The following is a 26,820-nucleotide window of genomic DNA, read 5'->3' as shown; positions in this document are numbered from 1 at the left end:
TTATGTGCCCCGAACAAGCCGTTGCTCATTCCACTTTCTTCCAACACCTTTTCGATCAAAAACAATCAATGACGAATCGTATGCCCATGCACAAACCCTAACTCTGACAACAACTTCCTTGAATCTAATTCTTCACCTTCAATCCGTCGTTTTTTTCATTACATTGACGTTCCACTGGACTACAATTTGCAAATAAATACATGATTCTCTCATGATTTTTTGAATAATACAAAAAGCTCAATTTTATTTATATATTTTTTTTTAAATCAGGGGTACGTTAGAGGTTATAATTAGGGTTTGAGGATGTCGAACGATTTTAATCAAAAGATGGATTATATATTTAAGGTTGTATTAGTTGGTGACTCGGCTGTTGGTAAATCTCAGCTTCTTTCACGATTTGCAAAAAATGAATTTAGTGTTGATTCGAAAGCTACAATTGGGGTTGAATTTCAAACAAAAACTTTGGTTATTGATCAGAAAATGATTAAGGCTCAGATTTGGGATACTGCAGGTCAAGAAAGGTTGGTACCTTATTATTATTAGTTAATTATAATATAATCACATGTTAATGTTATTGAATGGCTATGTTGTTTTCACTTACAGTATTTTGATTATTATTATTATAGCTCAACAGAATGTTCATATATACATATATAAGAGGTAATTATAAGTCTAATGTTGAAATACTGTCTATTGATTTTATTGAAAGTGAACAATTGATGGACTTATCACTTATGAACTCTATATTTCGTAGGTTGAATATTATATTATTTTGGCATCTGTTCATCATGCAATGTTACTACTGAATACTGTTAATTGGAATATAGGTCACTAAACTGGCTGGTTGTTAATTCCATTTATTATTAGCATTCATTTGAAATGAATATGATCATGATTTGATGTTCCTTTATTATACTACTCTGCTTTGGAGCCCAACTGATTCGTGCACAATTCAATGCAAGTTATGTTTTGAGAGTTGAACTTATCTTTATATGTGTCAATTGTAATATGTTTACTAAGTAATAGGTTGATTCGGTTTGTTTAATTTCTGTATCACGGGCTGTTAAACTCAAACACTCAAAAGAATAGTTTTGAAAAAATTAATTAATTTTGTACCATTATTTTATCCACCATGCAACGTACGGGCTCCAAAACATATTACAACAAAATTGCAAAGTGAATTCTTACTATTCTTTTAACTACTGTGTAATGCACGAGCTCTTAAACTCAAAAGAACTCTTAAAGTTCGTCAACACCACGGGCTCTTAAACTCAAAAGGAATTTTTAAAATTTGTCAACATCACGGGTTCTTAAATAATTTTTATACTTTTCCTATTTTTTTAGTATCGCTATTTACATACCAATATGAACTGTAAATTACATTTTTTGCACGGTTTTTTACACATCCGTGCAACGCACGGGCTCAAAAACCTTGGGGTATATATATATATATATATATATATATATATATATATATATATATATATATATATATATATATATATATATATATATATATATATATATATATATCGCTAAGAAATCCAACGTGGCACTCCAACATTACTTCTTAAACCTATCTGATGAATATCATATTTTAGATACATAATACCTACTACACCTGAAACTATATAGTATACTCACTATATTTCAAAATAATTGTCCCGTTTGACTTTCAAAGTATTTCTTTTTAAAGTTTGACTTTATATATTTTTATTTTTGCTATATAATATTTGATGAAAATTATATGGATAGATTCGGTTTTAAAATATGTGTTCCGTTGGTATAACTTTCATCAAGTATTATATAACACAAACAAAAATATATAAGGTCAAAGTTGTACAAGAAAACTTAAAAAGTCAAAGTTGGACAGTAATTTTGGGACGAAGAGAGTATTATCTGTATTTGACCGAATTGTTGCATGTTCTTAATGCTGCCGAATCATTCATTTTTTCTTTTCTTTTCAGATACAGAGCAGTAACCAGTGCATATTACAGAGGAGCACTTGGCGCAATGCTAGTTTATGACATGACAAAACGGCAAACGTTCGATCATATGAGCAGGTGGCTAGAAGAACTAAGGGGGCATGCTGATAAAAACATAGTGATTATGCTAATCGGAAACAAATCTGATTTAGCAAGTTTAAGAGCGGTACCAGTTGAAGATGCTCAAGAGTTTGCAGAAAGAGAAAATTTATGTTTTATGGAAACATCAGCACTTGAAGCCACAAACGTTGAAAACGCATTTTTAACTGCTTTAACAGATATATATAAGATTCAAAGTAAAAAGTCTTTAAGTGCTGATGGGATTAACGGAAAATCAACGTCTCTGAAAGGAACTGCAATTATTGTTCCTAATCAAGAAGCAAACTCTGGCGGAAAAGGTGGCTGCTGTTGATGGTAATTCGTCTAAATGTGATAATTTCTATACTTAAATTGTTTTTTTTTTGTTTTGTTTTTTGTTTTTATTAGTTGATATTGTCATCCGTTTAGGCCGATTATCCCGCATGAAAGCTGAAATTTTGTACAAAGAGAGTATAGCTAGAATCTTTTTAGGGTCGTTCGAGTAGTCACACAGTGGTCCGCTGGCGTTGTTATTAATCGAAATTGTTAAATTAATTTTGACATTATGAACATTTTAATGATTTCTACTAAGTACCACTTTGGGATCATATTCTAAAAAACCAATAAAAAGGGGTGGTTCTGTTTCTTGTGTGGAGGTTGAGCCTTGGACCAAGATGGTAACCTTTTAATATAAATATGAAATAGATAATGAAAATTCGAAACAAGGATAGATGTCACTGTTTATTATTTATGTTTAGAGAAATTAATGATCAAATCACTCTCTTATGAACTTAATGATAATAAATTAAAATCATAAATATTACATAGAAAATGGAATAAGATCAAGCCTTGCAACAGGAACACAAACCAAAGTGTTAGCTCTAGGAAGTGTGATCCCAATACCTTCTTCCATATCAACATTAGTTAAATTTCCATTTTGCCCTGCCTTCCACTCGAAACACTGAATCATCGCACCGAGCGTTACATGTACCACCATTAACCCTAACGACATTCCGGGACACATTCTCCTCCCGCTCCCAAATGGTAACAATTGAAAGTCTCGTCCTCTCACATCCAATTGCGTCTCAACGAATCTTTCAGGCCTAAATTCAAGTGGATTTTCCCAGTACGTTGGATCTCGACCAACGCCCCATACGTTGAAGAATACTGTAGTCTTTTCGGGAATATGGTAACCACATATAGTACAATCTTCTATCGATTCTCTTAGAATCAATGGGGCGGTCGGGTGCAACCTTAGCGTTTCCTTGATTATTGCTTGGAGGTATGGGAGGTTTGGTATGTCTGATTCTTTTATCAGTCTGTTTTTTCCAACAACAAGGTCAATTTCTTCTACTGCTTTTTTCATTATATTTGGATGGTTGATTAGTTCTGCTAAAGCCCATTCTATAGTAACCGATGAAGAATCTGTTGCTGCAGCAAATATGTCCTAATCAAAATTAAAAAAACAATTATGTTAGTACATGCAAAAAGAGAGAAGAAAATCATTGATATATGATCTAATAGTTTTAGTATTATATATTACAAGAATGAACGCTTTAATGTGCTCTCTTGTCAACTTTATCTCCATACTATCATCTTGTGTGATATGGAGCAAAATATCTAGCAAGTCCTTGACTTCTCTTATCTCCTTATTCTTTCTTGCTTCTTCATGCTCTTTTAAGATCTTTTCTATCAAAATATCAAATCTTTTACGAATTTCCTTAGATTTTTTTCGTACTCCTTGTAAGTCTATATTCTTCAAGAACCATATACGATCCGAAAGGTTAAAAGTACCCATAACTATGGAGTAATCACTAATAATTTTCCTTATGCTTCCTGCTGTTGGGGTGACCTTCACCCTTTCCCACATCGGTTGGAGAGGCAAAAACAAAGGCCCTTATATGTGGCTTGATACCTCTTCCTCACAGGACGCGTTTTAAACCCGTGAGGGCAGTTGAGTCGCTGGTGGCTCGCTGTTCCCAAAGCGGACAATATTCTGTGGTGGTCCTGGCTTCTGTCTCCGTTGCCATCAACTGGTATCAGAGCCGGGGTTACCACACCGATGTTTGGGGGGGGGGGGGGATTGTTGTGGTGACCTTCACCCTTTCCCACATCGGTTGGAGAGGCAAAAAAAAAGGCCCTTATATGTGGCTTGATACCTCTTCCTCACAGGACGCGTTTTAAACCCGTGAGGGCAGTTGAGTCGCTGGTGGCTCGCTGTTCCCAAAGCGGACAATATTCTGTGGTGGTCCTGGCTTCTGTCTCCGTTGCCATCAACACCTGCCTCATCTTCTTCATGTGAACACCTCTTGCTCATAATCATTCTTGATATGACATTATTTGTCATCTTCTTAAGCTCTGCTTCAAGCTCAACAAAGTTCCCGTCTTTCGCCTTTTGTGATAAATATTTTATTAAACGAGTTAATTCATCGTGCCTAACGGGAATGAGAGAGTCAAGTGTTTTAGCATTGAGAAGTTGTGATATTACAATCTTTTTCAAAAACTTCCAATAGGATCCATGTGGCGCTGATATGAAGCCATTACCACCATATGCAATGAAATCGACGCATGAATTATAAGGTCGGTTTAGAAACGTAGTATCGAATGTTTTGAACAATTCTTTTCCTGTTTCTGATGAAGTACAAATAACACATGGTAGTGAGCCTAAATATAGTTGAAAAACTGGCCCATATTGATTTGAAAGCGTGTGAAGAAGTTGATGAGGTTTTGGACCAAGGAGATGAAGATGTCCGATTATGGGAAAGGCGAATGGGCTCGGAGGAAGGTGAGATTTAGCGCGAGTCGATTTTAATAGCACTGTTATGAAGATGATGGATATTGTTCCTATTACAAAATTGATCAAGTAGCCTTGAGAATCAGCCATGATAAAATATAGTTTGGGGAAACTGGCACAAACTTTAGCTTACTATTTATATACTATGTAACTGTTGTGATTTAGCGCACTTTCAAGCCCGAGAAATTAATAGAACAATTAAGTAATAAATAAAGACACAAGATTTTACGTGGTTCGGCGTGAGGCCTAGTCCACGGGCGGAAGCAGAGATGAATTTTACTAGCAAATATGGCAAACCCGAGGTTACAATGTATCACTCTAATCTAGGCTCCGAAAATACTAACAAAGTATTTGGACCACTCACTAGATTATAACACTTCCCTCGTAACTCACTCGTATAGAATTTTATTTAACAATTCTATACCCTCTCTATTTTCTACAATACTCTTCACAAGAGTTATTAGTAAACTCTTTCAAGTATGTGTTTTTAGATATGAGATTGTATGTGAAGAATGGGATGATCCAAATGAGGCAAATCTCATTTCCTTATATAGGAGAAAATGGTTGTTGAGTCTTGGTGTGAATCATAGACATTTTAGTCATCTTTGTACAATTCCCATGTGTTGAATAAACAAGTTTCAACCACTGCCATCTTTGAATTGAATACCATCAATTGTTGAATGAGATTTTAAGCATGTGATTGGTAGGTGGCCAACTTCACAAACACAATGGAATTGAGTTACTGCCAACAAATCTCCACCTTAACGAACATTCCAATCCTTTGCTATCCGTTATCAATCTTTGCTTCCTGTCAGCCCTCCCGGGCTCATCACTTTCTTCGAACGCCAACCAAGTCCAAACAATGTTCGAACTTGTTTGTAGTAACGGGCTTAGTCAACATATCTGCCGGATTATCTGTCGTACCAATCTTCTTGACCATTATAACTCCTTTAGATATGACTTCTCGAATAAAGTGATACCTTACATCAATATGTTTGGTTCTCTCATGATACACTTGGTTTTTAGTCAAATGTATGGCACTCTGGCTATCACAATGCACTACAGTTTCGTCCTGTTGCAAACCCAGATCACCAACCAAACCCCTCAGCCACTTTGCTTCTTTCACACCCTCAGTCAGAGCCATGTATTCCGCTTCAGTTGTCGACAAAGCAACCGTCGATTGTAATGTTGCTTTCCAACTAATAGCACATCTTCCGAGAGTAAAAACATACCCTGTCTGAGACCTTCTCCGATCCAAATCACCAGCATAGTCTGAATCAACGTATCCGGTAACATTAGTATTACCACCACTATCAAATACTAAGCCAATATCAGTTGTCCCTCTGAGGTACCGAAGAATCCATTGCACCGCTTTCCAATGAGCTTTCCCTGGACAATCCATATATCTACTCACCACGCTTACCGCCTGTGCAATATCCGGTCTAGTACATACCATGGCATACATGATGCTACCCACAGCACTAGCATATGGAACATGTGACATATGCTCTACCTCCTCCTCAGTTTCTGGTGATAACGCCGATGAAAGTTTGAAATGTGCAGCAAGTGGAGTACTAACCGGTTTGGAGTTATCCATCCCAAAACGCTGAAGAACCTTCTCAATATATTTCTTTTGTGACAAATACAATTTTTCTTCACGTCTATCTCTGATAATCTCCATTCCCAATATCTTCTTAGCTGCACCCAAATCTTTCATCTCAAACTCACTTTTGAGCTGAGATTTTAACTGATCGATCTCAGACATGTTTTTCGAAGCAATCAACATATCATCCACATATAACAGCAAATAAACGTACGAGCCATCTGGAAGCTTCTTGTGATATACACAACTATCATAATCACTCCGCAAGTAACATTTACTAGTCATGAATACGTCAAACCGCTTATACCATTGTCGAGGTGATTGCTTCAAGCCATATAATGACTTTTTCAGCAAACAAGCATAATCTTCCTTTCCTTTGACCACAAATCCCTCTGGCTGGTGCATAAAGATCCGTTCCTCCAACTCACCATGTAAGAATGCTGTCTTGACATCTAGTTGCTGCAGCTCCATATCAAGTAAAGCAACCATGGCAAGTAACACGCGAATAGATGTATGCTTTACGACCGGTGAGAAAACTTCATTAAAGTCAACTCCCTCTCTCTGAGTAAAGCCTTTTGCTACAAGGCGTGCTTTGAACCTTTCATCTTCTACACCCGGAATTCCATCCTTCTTTTTGAAGATCCATTTGCATCCAACAATCTTCTGACCTTTTGGCAGTTTCACCAGCTCCCACGTATGATTGTTATAAAGAGACTCCATCTCTTCATTCATAGCTACAGACCACTTTGCAGATTCTGGGCCACTTATAGCTTCACGATATGTAGCAGGTTCTTGGACCTCTATATCTTCTGCCATACTCAGGGCATAAGCTACCAAATCTGCATGCCCGAACCGTTGTGGTGGTTTTATTGCTCGTCGTTCTCTATCTCTTGCTAGATTATAATTCTGTAGATCATGTTGTTCATCTGACTGATCTTCTGGTGTCATTTGATCAACACCAGAGTCATGTACATCTTCTACAACGGGCTCGACAGGAGTATCTTGTACTACTCCTTGTGAAACTTCTATTTCTTGCTCCACCTGCTCTTTAACTTCACGATCTTTTCCAGCAACTACTTGTTCCTCCTCTGTCTTTTTCAACATAGCAGACTCATCAAATGTCACATCCCTGCTGATGAGAAATCGGGATGATTTACCATCAGGGCACCACAATCTATAACCCTTCACCCCATCTGCATACCCTAGAAATATGCATCTCTTAGCCCTCGGCTCAAGTTTACCATCTTTCACATGAGCATAAGCAGGACAACCAAATATCTTCAAATCACTGTAACTTGCAGGGGAACCTGACCATTTTTCCAAAGGAGTTTGACAATCAATTGCCGTTGATGGAGACCGATTTACCAAATAACAAGCTGTGTTGACAGCTTCAGCCCAAAATATATTTGGTAATTTTGCATTTGAGAGCATACACCTCGCTCGCTCAAGGAGCGTTCTATTCATCCGTTCTGCAACGCCATTCTGTTGTGGTGTAAACCGCACTGTGTGGTGTCTCACAATGCCTTCGTTCTTACAGAACTCATTGAATTCGCCTTTGCAGAATTCCAGTCCATTGTCAGTTCTCAAGCGCTTAATGAACTTTCCAGTCTGCTTCTCTATCATCATCTTCCATTGCTTGAAATTGACAAAGACTTCATCCTTACGTTTAAGGATATAAACCCATACTCTTCTCGAATAGTCATCAATAAAGGTTAACATGTATCTCGCACCACCTTTTGAAGGAACAGGAGATGGACCCCAAAGATCTGAATGGATATAATCCAAAGTACCTTTCGTCCTGTGAACGGCTGTGCCAAACTTTATTCGGCTCTGTTTTCCGAATACACAATGCTCGCAGAATTCCAATTTTCCGATATTCTGACCGCACAGCAAACCTCGTTTACTAAGCTCCATCATTCCTCTCTCGCTCATGTGCCCAAGGCGCATGTGCCATAACTTGGTGGTATCTACATCTTTAGCCGATGAAGAAACTCCAGACGCACCAGTAACCGTGCTACCTTTTAACAGGTAAAGGCCGTTACACCTTTCACCTTTCATTACGACAAGTGCACCTCTAGAAACTTTTAGTACTCCACCTCGGGCTCGATACTCGCAGCCGATGGAGTCTAGCGTACCCAAGGAAATAAGATTCTTCTTCAATTCTGGAACATGCCTGACATCTGTCAACGTCCTCACCGTGCCATCATACATCTTGATTTGGATCGTTCCTATGCCAACAACCTTACAAGCTACATCGTTTCCCATAAGGACTTTACCACCATTTATTTGTTGATAGGTAGTAAACCAGTCCCTAATAGGACACATATGATAAGAACAACCCGAGTCAAGAATCCACTCATTACTTGAGAGGCCATCGGTAACACTAAGAACATTTGCACCATCAGAATCATTTTCTGCAACTGCGGCAACTTTATCGGCTCCCGCTGCATTCCAAGTCTCTCTTTTTCCTTTTAAGTCTGGACAGTCTCTACGCATGTGACCTTCCTTGTGACAATTGTAACACTTGATCTTTCTAGATCTTGGTTTCGATCTAGAACGACCTTTGTTGTTACTACTTGATGCTCTATCGTTACGTCTTCCTCTTGCCACCAAACCTTCTGCACTCTCTTCCAGATAATCCGCCGAGGATTTCTTCCTTAACTCGCTAGAGTTCAAGGTAGATTTGACATCCTCCATGGAAATAGTTTTTCTACTATATAGTAGAGTTGTAACCAAATGCTCGTACGATTTTGGCAAGGAACATAAGAAAATTAATGATTGATCTTCTTCATCAATTTTCACACCAATATTATTCAAGTCCAAAATTATTTTATTAAACTCATCGATGTGATCATTTAGTGAACCTTCTTTCATCCGAAGAGTATACAACCGTTGTTTCATATACAACCGGTTCGTGAGACTCTTAGTCATATATAGAGTTTCTAGCTGTTTCCAAAGTCCAGCCGGTGTGGTTTCTGCCGCAACTTCTCTAAGCACACAATCGGCAAGATTTAGAATAATCATGCCGTGTGCCTTTTCCAGAAGTTCATCCTTCTCTTCATCTGTCAACTTTTCGGGTAGATGTTCTCTCCCTTTCAAAGCTAACAAATAACCTTGTTGGCTCAGTAGAGCCCGCATCTTCATTCGCCAAAGACCAAAATCGTTCTGGCCATTAAATTTCTCTACGTCGGACCTTATTATCGTCATCTTGTATATTTAATCACAGCTATAGCTCTGATACCAGTTTGTTGTGATTTAGCGCACTTTCAAGCCCGAGAAATTAATAGAACAATTAAGTAATAAATAAAGACACAAGATTTTACGTGGTTCGGCGTGAGGCCTAGTCCACGGGCGGAAGCAGAGATGAATTTTACTAGCAAATATGGCAAACCCGAGGTTACAATGTATCACTCTAATCTAGGCTCCGAAAATACTAACAAAGTATTTGGACCACTCACTAGATTATAACACTTCCCTCGTAACTCACTCGTATAGAATTTTATTTAACAATTCTATACCCTCTCTATTTTCTACAATACTCTTCACAAGAGTTATTAGTAAACTCTTTCAAGTATGTGTTTTTAGATATGAGATTGTATGTGAAGAATGGGATGATCCAAATGAGGCAAATCTCATTTCCTTATATAGGAGAAAATGGTTGTTGAGTCTTGGTGTGAATCATAGACATTTTAGTCATCTTTGTACAATTCCCATGTGTTGAATAAACAAGTTTCAACCACTGCCATCTTTGAATTGAATACCATCAATTGTTGAATGAGATTTTAAGCATGTGATTGGTAGGTGGCCAACTTCACAAACACAATGGAATTGAGTTACTGCCAACAGTAACAAAACTCTTCATTACAACACAATACTACTAAATATCATCAATGCTACTAAATATCATCAAACTTTTTTATTCTCATTTATTACTATCAATTACTAACATTTTTTAAATAAATTCAGTCAAATTTATTTTGGACAAAACTAACATTTATAAAATCTATATTAAATAGGCGACATTTTTTTCAAAACAGAGGGAATATTATTCGCTAGAATCCCATCAGCGTTGCTATATTCTGCTTTCCGAGTTCAATTTTCAAACCCTCATTCACAATTTTATTTTTGTTACTGTATGATTTTCTTTTCCTTATCGAATAATTAGTACATGGAACTATATAATACAGTAGGCTTAGCCCGATAATAGAGAAATATATAAAGTGAGCTTCAATCTCGTCTAACATCCCCAGGTTGAAGCAGAACAGAAACAAACGCTCTAAATGGTGCGAAATACTTCATATGTCAAAACTATGGTAAATATGAACAACAGGATCCATACAAAGTAGATGTTATTATCGATATGTTTCGTCCGCTAATATTCAACCGGGTTGGACGAACTATACGCATCACTCACATAGTCACCCTAAACAAGAGTAGCAGATTACAAATGACAATGGAACACGCGTAAGTGTAATGATAATTGAGTTATAACTAAGAGTACCAAAAGTATGACTAATATACTTAAACTAGGCAAGTGTATCTTTATTAGATACAATTAATCAAATTCTAACTATTTTTTTGTTGTTGTTTCCAATCAAAAGAACAATGACTAACGTATATTGATTGGCTAATTGATTGTCATTGTCACACTTATTAAAACAAATACAATACCAATTAGCTAAAATAAATTATTAAATGGAAATTGATCTTTAAATAATCTTCAAATTAATTAACATCCGCATTTAATCAACCAACCAAAATATAATCAACAATTAGAGTTACTAGACTAGACATAAAAAAATGACTCTGTAGCTTGTAATTTAGTTATACACGTAGTAATATAATACCAATTTTCAATTGTGAACGAGCATCCAAACGTATGAAATAATCTGGAAAATGGTGAACAATATCAAAATTCTACTGTTCCTTCCCCAAAAACCAAAATTTGCAGGTGTCAAGCTCTCCACCAACTTGATGACACGTGTTCATCTCCTTTGTTGGCCAGCCTTCCCCCTCTTCATGTCCATCATCATTAGGTCATGATTTTGTTGACTTTGATAACATCTCCATGATTGGCATGAAAAGTCCACTCCAAAAAGCTGCAGCCCATCATTAATTTATAAAAATCCAGTCCAGCCCATCATTAAGTTCTCACTGTTGGTTGGTGCATGTAATCCCCAGCCGTAGATGACTTGTCGTTTTAATACATTTGGTCATGTAATAACGTGCTATGTTGACTATTTATTATATTTATGTTTGTATGTACTTAATAATTTGAACAAATCAATAAGTTAAACTGCATACACAGTCGACCGACTGTGTGACACACTCGATCGAGTGTGTCTGGGGTGCAGTATATATACGGGGTTAAGCCTCCTTTGTGAGGTTACACATTCTAATAACCCTAATCGACTGGTATTCGTTCCATTCGATCCCTAACACCAATTACCACCAAAATAACAAGTTTAGGCTTCGATCTAATCTAGATTCAACCCTAGGTTCGACCCAATCGATCCCGACACGACCCGTATCTCGGTTTTACTCGTTTCTAGTGTTGGCGCCTCTAGACACGATTACAAGCGACCTAAGATCCAACAATCCGTCGTCTACACTCTCTTTTATCAGGCTTGCGGATCAAGGACATTTTTTTTTAACAAGAAAAAAAAACACACACACATAAAAAAAAAAACACACACGCACACATACTTTTTTTTGTCCACGGCGAAACTCAAATTTACAACTTCAAGGTTAATGAGCTTCCTTGATACACTAGGTCAGAATTCCTTTAGTAAAAATGGTAAAATAAGTACCGAAGGTTCATAAGATTGATTTAAAAGATGTGTATATACTAAGGATATTCCCACTAAAAATATATTCAAATCATGCAAGATAAAAATTAATTACAATTGAACTCTGTTAGTCCTTAAGTAATTTTTTGATTGAAAAAGTAGAACTTATGAAATAAAAAATATTTAGAAAGTCCTTCATTTAATATAATCATAAGCACTAATTCAGATAGTTACTAAATACTTATAAAATATAATAAATTTCTGCTTTTAGCTTAAAAATAAACTTCAGCTCATCTTCAACATGATTGCCTAATGTATGCGGTTGGTACTCTACACTTATGGCAAAAAAAAAAAAACTTTATTTTTTTTTCTCAAAACCAGAAGACTAGATTTATGATTGTGATACGGTTGGGATAATCAATCGTTTTTACTACATTCCACGTGTTCGTGGAGTTCCACATGTCTCCACCATTGTACGCATGTATGCACTAATTTTTTGAGTTGTATAAATCTACCTATATTTTTTTTGGATGATGATATATACGCAACCAATTTTTACAAATACACAACTAAACATGCTTTACAGTATTGTACAGTACAATACTGTAAAACATGTTTTTTTTAGGTAAGCGAGGAAACCCTCTTATGAACGAGCACATTGGCTCCCCCATAGAAGGTAAAACCTCGGGTAATCAAGCCCCCCGAGCGCGAGACCTGGTACCGGGTGAATTGCGCATTATGCGCACCCTCTAGTCACACTCCCTTTTTAAACAATTTGCCAGTAATTGAACCTGGATGGTGTGCTTCATTGGGCAACTCGGTGACCACTCAGACAAGCCTGAATGGTTACTGTAAAACATGTTTGATTGTGTGTTTGTAAAAATTAGTTGTGTATATATCATTACCCATATTTTTTACTAGTTCTACCTAAGTCAAAAAAGCAGACTAATGATCACTCAATGATTATATATTAATGATAAGCAGATAAGAATAATTACATCTTTTTTTATTAATATATATAATTACTCTTAAATTAATTATGATATTTTATATTTCTTTTGACGTTTTGCATTTTGCATTTTATATTTTTCGCTAAGTCTATAACTTATTACGTATTTTTACGTGTTATGTATCTGTTTTATGTTTTACCTTTAGTTTTACTTTACATTTACGTTTAAGTTTTACTTGTAAGTTTACGTATTACGTATTAAGTGCACATCTTACGTCTAATTTTTTATTTTATGTTTACGTATACGTATTACATAGTGTTTTACGTTGTGTTTTATGTTTATATGTGTTTTACTTTTTTATTTTACATTTTTACATGTACGGTACGTCCTACGACTAGAACACTTACATTTTACGATTAAATCGCTTACGTTTTATGTTTTTACACTTACGTATTGTTTATTTTTTATGCTTACGTTACGCATTACGTTTACGTTAACATTTTCACGTTTACTTAAATTAAAAGGTTATTAAAAGAAACAATAAATTTAAGTTCATAAAAATATTTTAATTCGTAATTTATATACAGAGTATATTAAAAGAATAATTATAATTATATTATAATTATATTATAACAATATCTAATAGACAAAAGTTATGAATAGTAACTAAGTGTATTTTCGTCTTTTCACCTTTTTTTTTTTTTTTTAATTTTAACTAAATTTCATTTCACAAACAAAGCCCTTCACACTTTTTCCAAAAATTCAAATCGACTCCCAAACAGGAGGGTAAAGTGTCAAATAATCATTTTCATAAAAAAATTTTAAATAAACTCCACCCAAATATCAACGGGTCATATCTTCTCGCTCGCAACGAGTTAAATTTTTCCAACACCATCGTTAAACTCGAAATAATTTTATGAACACAATGTCACTAACTTGTAAGACCCAAATATTTATGGTACATAATGTATTTATGGTGTACGATGCGTGTATGAGGTGTACGAAGCATGTACGTGTTGCTTGCTCGAACGTCGAAGAAACTGGACATTGTCTGAAGTGACAAGGTGTGTACGTATCTTTTCAACCCCAAATAAAGTTTGTGTTGATGTTTCAAAGCCTTACCATTGGAAAGAAAATCTTATTACGTTTTCAACGATATTTGATTCATCGAAAACGGAGCTACGGTCAAAAAGTTATGGCCAAAACAAGTTTCTGAAAACTGACCTGCAGGTTGGAGCGGCGCTCCACCATTTGGAGCGGCGCTTCGATCCCTTCTGATGCAATTTTCAGCTTTTTTAAAAGGTTTAAATGAGGGGTACTTTGGTCTTTTCACTAGGGGTCGGTTTGGGGTCATCAAAACTGATCCATTGATCATTTTGGATCACATTTCACCCACACAAACACTCTCTTCAAACCCTAGTGAGAGAAACCCACTTTTAGTGAGAGAGAGCTTGATTTGGAGAAGAAGAAGTTGGATTCTCACCAAAGCTCGGGTTTTAAAGTTGTTCTATTCGTCAACGGCATCATTTTGGTAGTATTGGTAAGTTCAAACTCCGAATTACATTTGTTAGATTTGATATTCAAGTTAGGGTTTGAGTTTGATTTGTAGTGAAACCCTCTTAGATGATGAAATGGGTTTATGGTGACTAGTTATTCTTGTCACTTGGCGGGTTTTGGGTTGGTTGACGATTTGGCCTTGATTAGGCTTTAATCTTGAGTTTAATCAGTAGGTTTAGTGATTATGGAAGTGTTGGAACCACTTTAGGTGAATTTGGGTTGACTAATTTTGACTAGAGTCAAAATTAGGGTTTGGTGATGATTATGACCCAATTGTCGATTTAATAAGGTTTATAAACTCAAAATGGATTAAGTTGAAGTATAAAACCGAGTTAAATATGTTTTGGTGTCAAAACTTGCTAATGGCGTGATATTGACTTCTTATGGGTCAAATTAGGGTTTAAGTGTCATTTTGGGCAAGATAGGTGTTTAACACCTATGATTGGGTTTGATTGGCATATTAGGACCATTCTCACTTGTGTTAGTGATTATTGGTTAGTTTGGGCGCGATTTGTGCTTGGAAGTGCATTTGGGTCGAAATTGCACTGGTAGTCAATTTGGGTTGATTTGTATATTCACCCTAATTGTGTTACTTGTTATGTGATAAATGGAATAGGTACATTCCATCGGCGATTGCGGATTATTCGGTGGCATTCTTCAAGACGACAAGGTGAGTGTTAATATCCTATATGCATATGTATGTGTAGGATGGGTGCGGGTCGGGTGAAGGGGTTCTCGGTTATAGAGCTCACTTCTCATATAGGTGGAATTGTTGGACTTGTGTATAGGTCCAATTGGCACGGTTGTGCGTTTTGGTTGACTACCTTGGCGAGGTGCACACTTTGTGTGTACGTTATCACATGGGCGTGTGATGTGGATTATATAACCCCAATGGTGAAGGGTTAATATTGTGAGTGGAATATCTATGTATGTATGCATGTGATTTAGTTGCCCGTAGTAATGGTGTCACATAGCCGTTTTTGTGACCATAGTTGTGGGATATAGCCGTTTTGTCCAATTGATAATTATGCACATAGCCGTGTTTGTGCATATGGTGGCGAGTAATAGCCGTGTTTTACTCCCACGTTGTTTCCCGTATTAATTGTTGCACATAGCCGTGTTTGTGCACATGATTGTGAGTAATAGCCGTGTTTTACTCACACATTGATCAAGTGATGCCATAGCCGTTTTTGGAACACTTGGGGGTGATGCCATAGCCGTTTTTGGAACACCTCGGGGGGTTAGCATGCCATAGCCGTGTTTGGAAGCTAACGGTTGTTATGAACATCGATGACTTGTTTCGCGAAGTCATTCCCTTGCGAAGATTTGGTTAACCGTGGTTATTGTGTTGTAAGCGTAAGCAAATTATGTTATTCGAGATATATATATATATATATATATATATATATATATATATATATATATATATATATATATATATATATATATATATATATATATATATATATATAACACTCGACTTATAAGTAGTAGTATCACTTTGATCCTATATGAGCATCCACTTTTTCAAACAATTGAGTCTTCATCATGGGAATAAATAGGATAACAGGATTCCAGCTGTAGTTTATTGGCCGTTAGGTCGGGAAAACTGTCCATGTAGCTAAGGTAAAGCCAATTGTTCGAGTTCGCGTTCTCGTTCAGGACAGGACAGTATGGGACCTCTTGCTTAGGGCTTTGGAAGCAAGCAACCAACCCGGCAGAAGTCGATCGGAAGTTTACTATTTGACAAAGGGGCACGTTAGCGGCATACGAGTAAGTAAACAGATCAGGTGTAGCGATAGGGTGGTTTACAATTCTATTCAAACAGGCTATTGCGCCTAAGTCAATCCCTAGCCTAGGGCTTTGCCATACCAGTGAGTCTGAGGCGCTGCTCTCGACCAAAGTCGCACGTGATGCTAAGTAAGGATGCACCCCCTACCACTGTTAAATAGCGCCCTCTTCTCTTACTATAGTAAGCTGGCGGGCTTCTCCCAAGAGAATGCCTTCACTCCACTCCGCCTTCAGACGCCTATGGAGAACTAAGGTACCTTTAGGAGCCGAAGGCAGGGCTTCCTTTTAGGCGCTTCCTCTAGTTAAAGAGTGAATTCAGGGGTTCCAGGCAGGCGATAGGGAACACACGAAACAAAGATATGAACTGGGTAAATAGAAATGGAAAAGAGATGTTTCCAATTCATCAAAATGAGAAGCTTTTTCGCCCAACAGCCCACTTGAGCAATTTTCCATTCTCCCATTGATTCCTATGAAGATAGGAAACTTGTATTTCTCATTCACAAATTCATCTTTGTTTATGCTGCTAAATAAAGAGACTGGTTATGGCCTTGATAGGGCTCCTTCCCATCTATCTTGACCGGGAAGAGGGGGAGGCTCTTGCGGAAGCCCTGCATTTCTAGCAAGCCAAATCTCCCAGCAACCAGAGAAGATAAAACTACCCTAAAAATCCCATCTTAGATTTGATAGAACTGCCTTGCAACCAGGTCTTTGACCTTTCTATTCGTTCGCCAAATCTTGTTCAGTTACATCCAAGCTCGGTTTTGATTGAATCTTCGTGGATGAAGAAGAAGCGGTTCACCATCCGACCTATACTATAAGTCGTCCGCCTATTTTTCTGATCTCCTTTCCTTCTATTAATCATATTTTTGGCTTTGACCCATTCAAGGTGAAAAATGGGGTTGATGGTGTTGGCTAAAAAAGAGGGAGAAATATGTTCCTTTCCATTCCTCGTGAGCCACTGATTTCTCCGAAACAAGAGATCAAAGTGATCTTCCTCCTTTTTCCCAATAAGTCGACGGCCTTACCAAGTTATTAGTGGTACTAGCACACTATAGCTAGTGACATATCACTTGGACCGGCTTTTATATGGGGTTTTTGCACTTCCAAAACACAAATGTGTGATGGCGGGCAGCCTTTACCCAGCTCACTAACTCCCCCTAGATCGCTGTGTTAGAGAACATATTTACATAAACCCCGATACACTCCTTCTTTTGTCCTGTATCTGTAGCTGCTTTTCCCGCACTCTCTTTTATCCCGCCGAAGGTCCCCCTGAGTGTCCGGAAGTTGTCATTGTATACTCCCGCAGGTCGGAAGGCGGCGGGGGAAGGAGGGGGAGACTGGGCGAGATCTATCAGAAGGGAATTCCCCATACAAATAGAGGCGACTAATAGAATAGGCAGGCCCTTAGCTTCAACTAGTTCAGTTTGAGTCTTTCTCAGGAGTAGTTGCATTGCAAGTAGGCTTCGGCCAACACACAAGATGAGACTTTACCAGAAGTCCGAGGACCTTTAGTACTGTACTCTACCCCCGAACCAGTAGCCTTCGCGCCAAGCAAGACCGCCCTTGTCCCTTTCCTTTCTCCACATTCTTACCGGGCTATCCAGGAATTTTCCTATGATTTTTGAAACTGAAATTTCGATAAAGAAGGATCTCCTTATTTCTGAATAGATTACAGCATCATTTCTCATTTTGTTGATTGAAAGAGAATAAGCGCTACCCATTGAGTAAAGTAAAGGGAGGGTTTGCTATAGTGATTCGGGTGGTTGGTGGCCCCTTCGAGAGCACGGTGGGGACGGGCAGCCACATCACAGTGACCCCCGAAGCGATCTTATTCTAGTTGCGGGACGAAATCCGACAGCCAATACGCCTAGGACGTTGTCTGGGCCCACCAAGAGCCATAGTTAGTTGCTGTTTCCATTTGGTAGTTCGGCCAACCTCCTGGAGAGAGCGATGTGCATGGACCAGGTGAGTAGGGATGCAGCTCCGTGGACCACTCGTCGGGCCTGATAGGTGGTGGTATTACACCCTTCTCAAAGGAACCGTACGTGAGACTCTCGCGTCATACGGCTCCGTAGATGTCTCACGGGCGAAGGAATAGAGTAAGGCTAAAAGATGCAATTTCCAGCTCTTCTTTCTGGTCAGTCTTATCGGTCTTCTGGAAGTATAAGGCATAGAATCTATTATTTGACACCCTGATTTGGTCGAACAACCATTTATTACATTTGATTGGGGACAAATCCAATCCCTTAATTCTTTGATCCCAATTCAATTGTTGTTTGATGTAATAATAGAGGTGTCAGGCTCAGACTCTGAGAAAGATGACATGCGGCTAGTCCCAATAACCTCCATTTGAAGCCCAGCCGGGAAGGCAAAACAATGCATTCCCCGCCGGTAAATCCATCTTAAAGGCTATCGATTTCCTCAAGGAGGAGCAAGGAAGATCAGAGGTCAAGAAGAAAAACTCAGGACTAGGAAAGAAAGGCAGAGACAGGGAAAGCTAGGGGGCAACTTTCGTGTAGTTTGTAATTGGATGTAACTATTCAGATTTTTTCGAGAATAAATCATTCTCTTAATAGATCTCTTCTTGTTCCTCAATATTCGAAGAATGCGGCGTTGTATTATTGTAAGTTCCCTATTCCAAACATTTCCATAGTCAAATGGACACTAAGCATAACCTTCGCCCCCAAGCAAAAGAGCAGCGCTATGCCGGTAACCGCAGAGTCGAAGTTTATACAGATTACTATAGATCTCTTGTGCTTTTTGCATCACACCACCTAATAGATAGATGTCCTGTTTCATATAGTCAATATATTCATCTTTCATAGCTGGAAGCTTATCCACGGTAACTTCGTCATAGTTGATAGAACCCTTCGTACCAAAATCAGGAGCTGGAAAGAATGCCCGCCAAGTTCAGATAAGGGAATGCTTCCCTCAACCATTAAAGGAAAGGCTCGACGAAGGGAGGGAGATGCGGCGGGGGAAGGAAATTTATATCATATCCGAAGGGTGTCCCGGAATGATGGGGATATTCTTATATATGCATCTTGTTAATGTCGGTTACCAGGTGTTCACCATATGAATGATTTTTATCTCTATGTATGGGATGTGTATTGAAATATGAAATCTTGTGGTCTATTATTATGATTTGATATATATAGGTTAAACCTATAACTCACCAACATTTTTGTTGACGTTTTAAGCATGTTTATTCTCAGGTGATTATTAAGAGCTTCCGCTGTCGCATACTTAAATAAGGACGAGATTTGGAGTCCATGCTTGTATGATATTGTGTAAAAACTGCATTCAAGAAACTTATTTTGTTGTAACATATTTGTATTGTAAACCATTATGTAATGGTCGTGTGTAAATAGGATATTTTAAATTATCATTATTTGATAATCTACGTAAAGCTTTTTAAACCTTTATTGATGAAATAAAGGTTATGGTTTGTTTTAAAATGAATGCAGTCTTTGAAAAACGTCTCATATAGAGGTCAAAACCTCGCAACGAAATCAATTAATATGGAACGTTTTTAATTAATAAGAACGGGACATTTCATTCTCTCCCAATGTGGGGAACTTTTTTCGGTTTTTTTTCTCTTCAGCATCTTTCGTATGAAATACTTCGATGACTCTCATTTTAGTATCCACATCCCTAACAGAAATGAAGACCAATTTATGACCGGTTAGGCTTGGTTGACTTTGTCAGAAAAGAAAGTAGGTTTCGGGGGTTCATTGATTAGTACACCCCCGGTGCTGGTAAGGTCGGGACTGTGGTCGTACATCTCCGGTTTGCCGGCCTACAAGAAAGAATCTCTTCTTTGAATCGAATCTACGCATATCGAATTCAGTAAAGACTTGAATTGATGCCTTCCTTCAAATATAGTTCATCTCCCCCATTTCTCATTTTTTTGATTGAAAGAGAATAAGCGCTACCCATTGAGTAAAGTAAAGGGAGGGTTTGCTACAGTGATTCGGGTGGTTGGTGGCCCCTTCGACGAACCTTAGTATCCGGGTCTTTCTTAGATGAAGAATCGCGATCAACCTCATTTTGAACCCAACTTTCTAGGGTTATTTTTTTTTCCCATGGTATTCTACATATTGAAGGCTGGGCTTACAGCAGGATGATTAAGCCTCGACTCCGAGAAGGAGTAGACAATTGTTGTGAAAGCTTTGAGATCGGTTCCCTTAATTATAAAAAATTCAAATCGATTTTTCTCGGAGTCGAGGCTTAATCTATAATAGAAAGCCCTATACCGGACAAGGATGGGGACGCAACTCCCGCGAGATGTTCGACTCCACGCTTCCAGCTACGAAATTCAAGCAATAAGGGCCGGTGCCACCCACTATTCTAGTTAGACTCTGGAACTCGGCTAGGTGCTTGCCGGCGAGGGGAACTGCGAAAGGTGTTATGCTTTCCTGGTTCTATTGGGTTAGTGATGGCATAGATGAAGTGGCTCGAAGTCTGATAGGGAAAGTGATGGCAAAGGAAGAAGTTAATATACGCTGCCTGAGAAAGTCTATGGCCTGTGCTTATCAGACTCGACCCTATCTTTCATAGCATGCATTCCCATCCGTGTCGCAACTGATTCGGTAAGCTACGTGTCCGGTCCACGGAGAAGCTAGGGCTTTTGAGTTCCAGTAATCAAGCCAAACTGGAGTTCTGGAGAGAAGGCAGTGAACAGAGTTGGCGGTTCGAGTTCTTGGCAGGACAGATGGGATGGTGTTGGCTAAAAAAGAGGGAGAGAGGAGAGCCTTGGGGTACGCTCACTTCTGCATTTTTGTGGTAAACGGGAGCAAAGAACCTATTTCTTCTATTCCTATGATTGTTCAGTGATGGGTTTTCTCCTTTTACGATTAGGTTTCTATCCCATATCGTGTTGTGCTAAGCTCATTTCTCTTATTAGGTCTTACCTTTTGTACTCTGTAGACGTTCTGCATACCATGCAAGTAATTCATTATCCATAGGTAGTGCTTTGGTAGAGTTTATGATAGAAAGGGAACTGATTACGATAGAGTGTAACAGCACAAGTGATGTAGCTAAGAAAGGCAAATCCCATTATACTCCTAAAGCCGGTTATGTTATTTGTAACTTTGATATTTCGTTATTACCGATCAAGCTCAACTTGCCAATGGTACATCCGAATAAAAGTAATGAAACCCGCGATGGCTTTAGAGATCCGCTTTGGGGTTAGTCGTCCGGGCGGATCCATTCTATTTAAACTCATTTGGGGGGCGCGTAAGAAAAGAATCTTTCCTGCTTCAGAGCTATTCCTCGCAACTTACTTCCCATGGGTTTTACAGTGGTATATAAATACATGTGAACGCCTCCAGGAGTGGTTACCTCTTGTACGAATTAGACGGCCCATTTTGGCAGAGACATCGACACCGGATCATCCGCGACTTCTTGCAAACCCGGCAAGGTGGCGAATAAAAGGTTTCGCCCTAGGGTCCGTCCTGGGATGCTCACTACGACCTGCTGATACTCCCCCGCAGTAGGAGCGGACTGAGTCGGTACCCCGAAGTAAGAGTCTGAGTAAGCCTCGTTCTGGTGCAAGGTTCTCTTTTAAGTAATTACTGAGGATAGCACTCTATTTAAGTAAGCTCATCAAACGGGGGCGTGAATGCGAGATGCCAGCGGAATGATCGGCCGGACAGAGGCTAGGGCTCCTTCCTTCCCACCAAGGACAGAATGGTAGGGGAGGCGAGAATCACTGGTAAGGGTTGGCCCGGAGCTCTGCGGTTGATCCGTTGGGTAGGAATAAGAGTCATATTCGACTTTGCTTATGCAAATTGTTATGTACCAAAACCAAAGAATATCGTCGATGAGATACAAAAAAAGAGGATCCTACTTCGCTATCCTAGTTGCTATCATCGTCGCTAAAGCTCCTCCACTTTCCTCCTTCCTTTGCTAACGCTCCTCCCTTCACCGGTTCCACCGAAAACTCTCATTTGTTGAAGCGGAGCATAGTGCGCTTTAGGCGCCGAGCGAGAAAGTTCTCTTCTTTCGTTTCGGTTTATCCACCTCCGGTATCCTATTTAGAAGTAGAAGAGAAGCTTCTCACTAGTGTTAACCCGTATGAAGCCAACCAATGAGCTGGCCTGCCCCCTACGACTTCACTAACTAAAAAGAATGCCTCTCCTGAAGAAAGCTAAAAAGCGTTGTTTGATGAGCCTGCGTAGTATTAGGTAGTTGGTCAGGTAAAGGCTGACCAAGCCAATGATGCTTAGCTGGTCTTTTTGGATTTCCAGAGATTCGGGAGAAAATCCGACTATCTAAAGGAAATCCTGTATAATCGGCTACCCTGGGAAAAGTGAAGATCCCATTCCGGTACAATATGAGGCGGGGTGGGCATCGGATTAGCAGGTCAATTAGCCAAGATTTTGACCGGATACGAAATCACTGGTGCTCGATCTAGTGGGCGTAATGCATCAAGTGGAGGCGCCGAATGGTGATCGTAGCTGACATATACGGCCTGGTCGCGCGTAAGTTCACGGAGGGCTTACCGTGGGGGAGAAAGACCCCCTAGGGAATTCAAGGATCTTGAATTCTACGCTGTCGGAATGTGGAGTACGGACCTATCATGCTTCCCAATTCCACTAGCATAAAAGAGTTTATTCAACTCCTGAGAGATTCTATAGTTCCTGAGCCAGCTGAAGGAAGGGCGCTAACGAGCAAGAAAACGGATGCGCTAACGCTCAACGGCTACCTACAGGCAACACCGGCGAGACCTGGGAAGGCAACCCGATTGGGAGTCAGAGGATCCATAGAGAGAAGCAGGCGGGAAAGCATTCTACTCCGTACCTTCGGGTTCATTAGCGGTGAAAGAGTGTTCAGTGAGTTGTATCTGCCAAGCCAGTTTCAGTTCCTTTTCTGTTCCTATATATACGGACACTTCGTCTTTATTGTTCCACTAGCTAGGATCGAATTCTCAGATGTCCCTTTCATCATGAACTGTCTTGCCCGTGCCATCAAGAGCTACAGCTATATCTCTCGAAGGTGTCTTAGCTCCACTGATAGGAACTGCCCACCTATCCAGGTAACCTCACCCGTGGCACTAGTGGTACACAGAAGTCATGGGTGATCATTGGTCCGATGCTTCGAGCGAAAATCTATATTTTTGATATAAAGTCAAAAAGGCGCTCTCGTGCAATCTAAACAAGACAAACTTACAGAATCAAAGAACCTAATAAATGTAGGCACGACACAGCTCCCCCCTCCCAAAGCTTGCCTGACGAGGGTCAAACTCTGCTTTGATCCACCTCCGGTATCCTATTTAGAAGTAGAAGAGAAGGAATCCATAAAAACTTAGGATCGAAGTATAAGTTCCTGAGATAAATCTGCTGCTCGAGCTCTTCTACCTGCTCACGAGGGAAGTTGACTTCTTCCTGGTCGTAAGGAAAAACTTCCGATGGAAGACCCGAAACCAAATCTGGCAGATGCGATTCCTGGAGGCAAGAAGGAGTGTTCAAGCTGTAGATGGTTCCCAGTTATGCTTGTTTCCTCTTTTCCATTTAGGCTAGGCTTGGGGATGAACATCTTCCGTTTTTGATTCAAAAGATGCAATTTCCAGCTCTTCTTTCTGGTCAGTCTTATCGGTCTTCTGGCAGTATAAGGCATAGAATCTATTATTTGACACCCTGATTATCAACCTCTTAGGAGCCTTTCTAACTCCCCAAATAGTAGACAAAGATTACTCGACCGTAACGAAGGTCATAGCACAAGGAAGCCCCCCACTATTGCTTGGGATTGGGTTTGACACTATTCAATACTAAATATCTACTCGTGGAGGGAGGGGAGGCAATAGATTCATCTCTCCGGGTTAACTCCCCCACTAACGGACTTTACTGGCCTGAAACTTTCAGTTATCTTACTCGACTAGAGGGCTTTCCCTCACAACTTTCTTTTTTCGTAATTAGATCAGAGCGTAGTTATGAGGAAGGTCAACCCTGATCTCATTTCCCTCCTATCGTCGAGGAAATGTCGAAGGTGGCGGGGGAAGGAGGGGGAGACTGGGCGAGATCTATCAGAAGGGAATTCCCCATACAAATAGAGGCAAGGTGCGTTTCCGCTAAGAAGAAGAAGGTTTGGATCTTTAAACCTTAAGAGGATGCTATCAAATGTGCTCTTGGCGGGTTACACGTTCCACTATGCCGAGATTTTAGGTGCAGGTGGTGATGATCACCCCTCCGTTTGCAGGAAGGAAAGCGGTAACCGCCCTCAAGTAGCGCGAATCACTGCCGAAGACCTGTTAGTAGACGGCCGCCGGATGACGACCCCTTCTTGTTCTTGCCCAGCCGCTTCTTTTTATTTTTTAGAATCCTAGACTAAAGAAGAAGGCTGCCTCTGAGGAAAGATTCTCGCTACTCAAGAAATTCTGTAAGTGAAGTTCTCCTATCAGCTTAAAAAGGGCCTTCCCTAGACGAAGAAGATAGATATAACTTACTTAATGAAATTATTGAAGTGGGAGTTGTTGATACCAATGATATAATAGCAATGAGATGTAGTTGGAATAAAGAAAAGGGCATTTTCCATTCCATTTTTCAGCTGGACAGAAAAGGAGAAACTTTCCGCGGGATCCTCTTTCTGCGGAATGATGTCATGCTTGCCTTTGGTACTCCGGAGAAGCAAATCTTAATCGAACCTATATTTGATCAATGGATACAATCTGCTCAATACCTGGAATCTCACAGAAAGATTTCTTTTTTTCAATGAATTCGAACTTTTTGGTATTTTCCGTTTCTTCGGATGATATGATGGGTCAATCATTTGCTTCATTGGTTCCAACGGTGGCAGCTGCGGAATCTGCTATTGGGTTAGCCATTTTCATTACTGGGCGGCGGGGCTTGCTTAACCGAATACACGGAATTGGGATCTCTGTCACATGCAAATCTTCCTAACAAGTCTCATTACAACCCGTCATTGATGACCGAAGGGAAAGCAATGAAAGAAGGGTTGACCTGTTATTGGAACTAGGTAGCCCACTCTCATAAAGGCAACAATTGGAGTTGTTCATGCCCTAGGGTAGGCCGGTATGCGACAATCACTTTCTCAAGGAATATGAGACTCGAACTCATGCCCGACCGGACGATAGAGTTGGGTTCACGAGGAAAGAACCTACCTAAGCAGCTAGCAAGAATTTTTCTGTGGACTTCCGGAAATCTTTTTCATGTAGCTTGGCAAGGAAATTTTGAGTCATGGGTACAGGACCCTTTACATGTAAGACGAACCAACGGTGACGAAGGTTACCTACTTTCGGTGGACGTGGAGCCAACGAGTTCAGTCGAACAGCGTAACGAGTCTAAGGTTACAGAAGCGTTCGCCAACTTTGATAGGCATAGCATTGCAAGTTAGCGATCGAACCATCTCGAAAGCACTAGGATCCGGATCTGTCTTATTGACCGGCTTTTAGACTTTGAACAGGCAAGTGGGAAGAGTACGATGGGAGGGGCCTAGGAAGATGTTCAACAACCATCTCCTTTCCGTCCAGAATGAGCCAGGTTTAGAGGGATTACTAAAAAGAGAAAGACAGTGATAGATGTACTGAGTTGTTTCCGATGTGTTTATGAATTGTTTACAAAGCTAGCTTACTAACGCGAATCATTTTTTATTGATTGCACGAGCTAGCCAGCAAGCCAGCAAAGCGACTTCTCCCTTCTTCATTGATCTGGGGGGAAAAGGAACCGTCTACCAGTTGGGAAGCTAGACATCAAGTAAGTGGCTTGATGAGGATAACTAAGCTGCCAGCTCCGCCTTGGCCCTATGCCTTTTGGCCAGCTCGTCTGGACTTGGCTTTGACCGGTCTGCCCCCCTCTTGCAAGGATTCGGCGCCTCCACTTGATGCTTTACGCCCACGCCTAGAAGAGCCACTCGCTCTGTAGTGTTGTCACACAAGATAAGCATGCCGCCCGCCTGCTCAACCGGCTTTCCGCCTCCATTTGGTCGTGCTGTTATGATGTAACGTGCTGTCGTCCCGAGGCATTTTAGGGCCCCCTCCTCGATTCATTCCGTGGCTCAGAATCCATCATTGGCTAAACAATCATTTGGTTATGCCATTTTGGGCTTATGAGAACTTAAATGAACACCATGGGGGAGCTACACCTGTGCTTAGGAGAAGAATCCTGTGACCCTCCCATGATTGAATGACTGAAAGATGACCAGCTCTACAACTTTTAGTGCCATATCTTCCAAAACCAAGTCGTGTACCGTCCGGTTTCTGGAAAGACCCCCTATTTGTTCGTTTACCAGGTTCAGCACGAAATCATAAATAAGC

The 26,820-nt window shown here is 39.7% G+C and overlaps 2 protein-coding genes across 2 annotated transcripts; one reads left to right on the top strand and one right to left on the bottom strand.

Annotated features, from left to right (window-relative positions):
* The first annotated feature begins 303 nt into the window (after positions 1–303).
* LOC139873651 (ras-related protein RABA4d-like) lies at positions 304–2,397 on the top strand. Its single transcript, XM_071861590.1, has 2 exons — positions 304–521; positions 1,968–2,397. The coding sequence occupies exons 1-2, from the start codon at positions 304–306 to the stop codon at positions 2,395–2,397; spliced, it is 648 nt and encodes a 215-aa protein (XP_071717691.1).
* Positions 2,398–2,883: 486 nt separating this feature from the next.
* On the bottom strand, positions 2,884–4,947 carry LOC139873487 (cytochrome P450 93A3-like). Its single transcript, XM_071861417.1, has 3 exons — positions 4,344–4,947; positions 3,607–3,899; positions 2,884–3,510 (listed from the first exon to the last, which is right to left on the bottom strand). The coding sequence occupies exons 1-3, from the start codon at positions 4,945–4,947 to the stop codon at positions 2,884–2,886; spliced, it is 1,524 nt and encodes a 507-aa protein (XP_071717518.1).
* Positions 4,948–26,820: the final 21,873 nt, after the last annotated feature.

The sequence above is a fragment of the Rutidosis leptorrhynchoides genome, chromosome 10 (genome assembly GCF_046630445.1).
Source record: "Rutidosis leptorrhynchoides isolate AG116_Rl617_1_P2 chromosome 10, CSIRO_AGI_Rlap_v1, whole genome shotgun sequence".
NCBI lineage: Eukaryota > Viridiplantae > Streptophyta > Magnoliopsida > Asterales > Asteraceae > Rutidosis > Rutidosis leptorrhynchoides.
The sequence above is the reverse complement of the archived record's forward strand: the minus strand, read 5'-3'. Positions and strand labels throughout refer to the sequence as shown.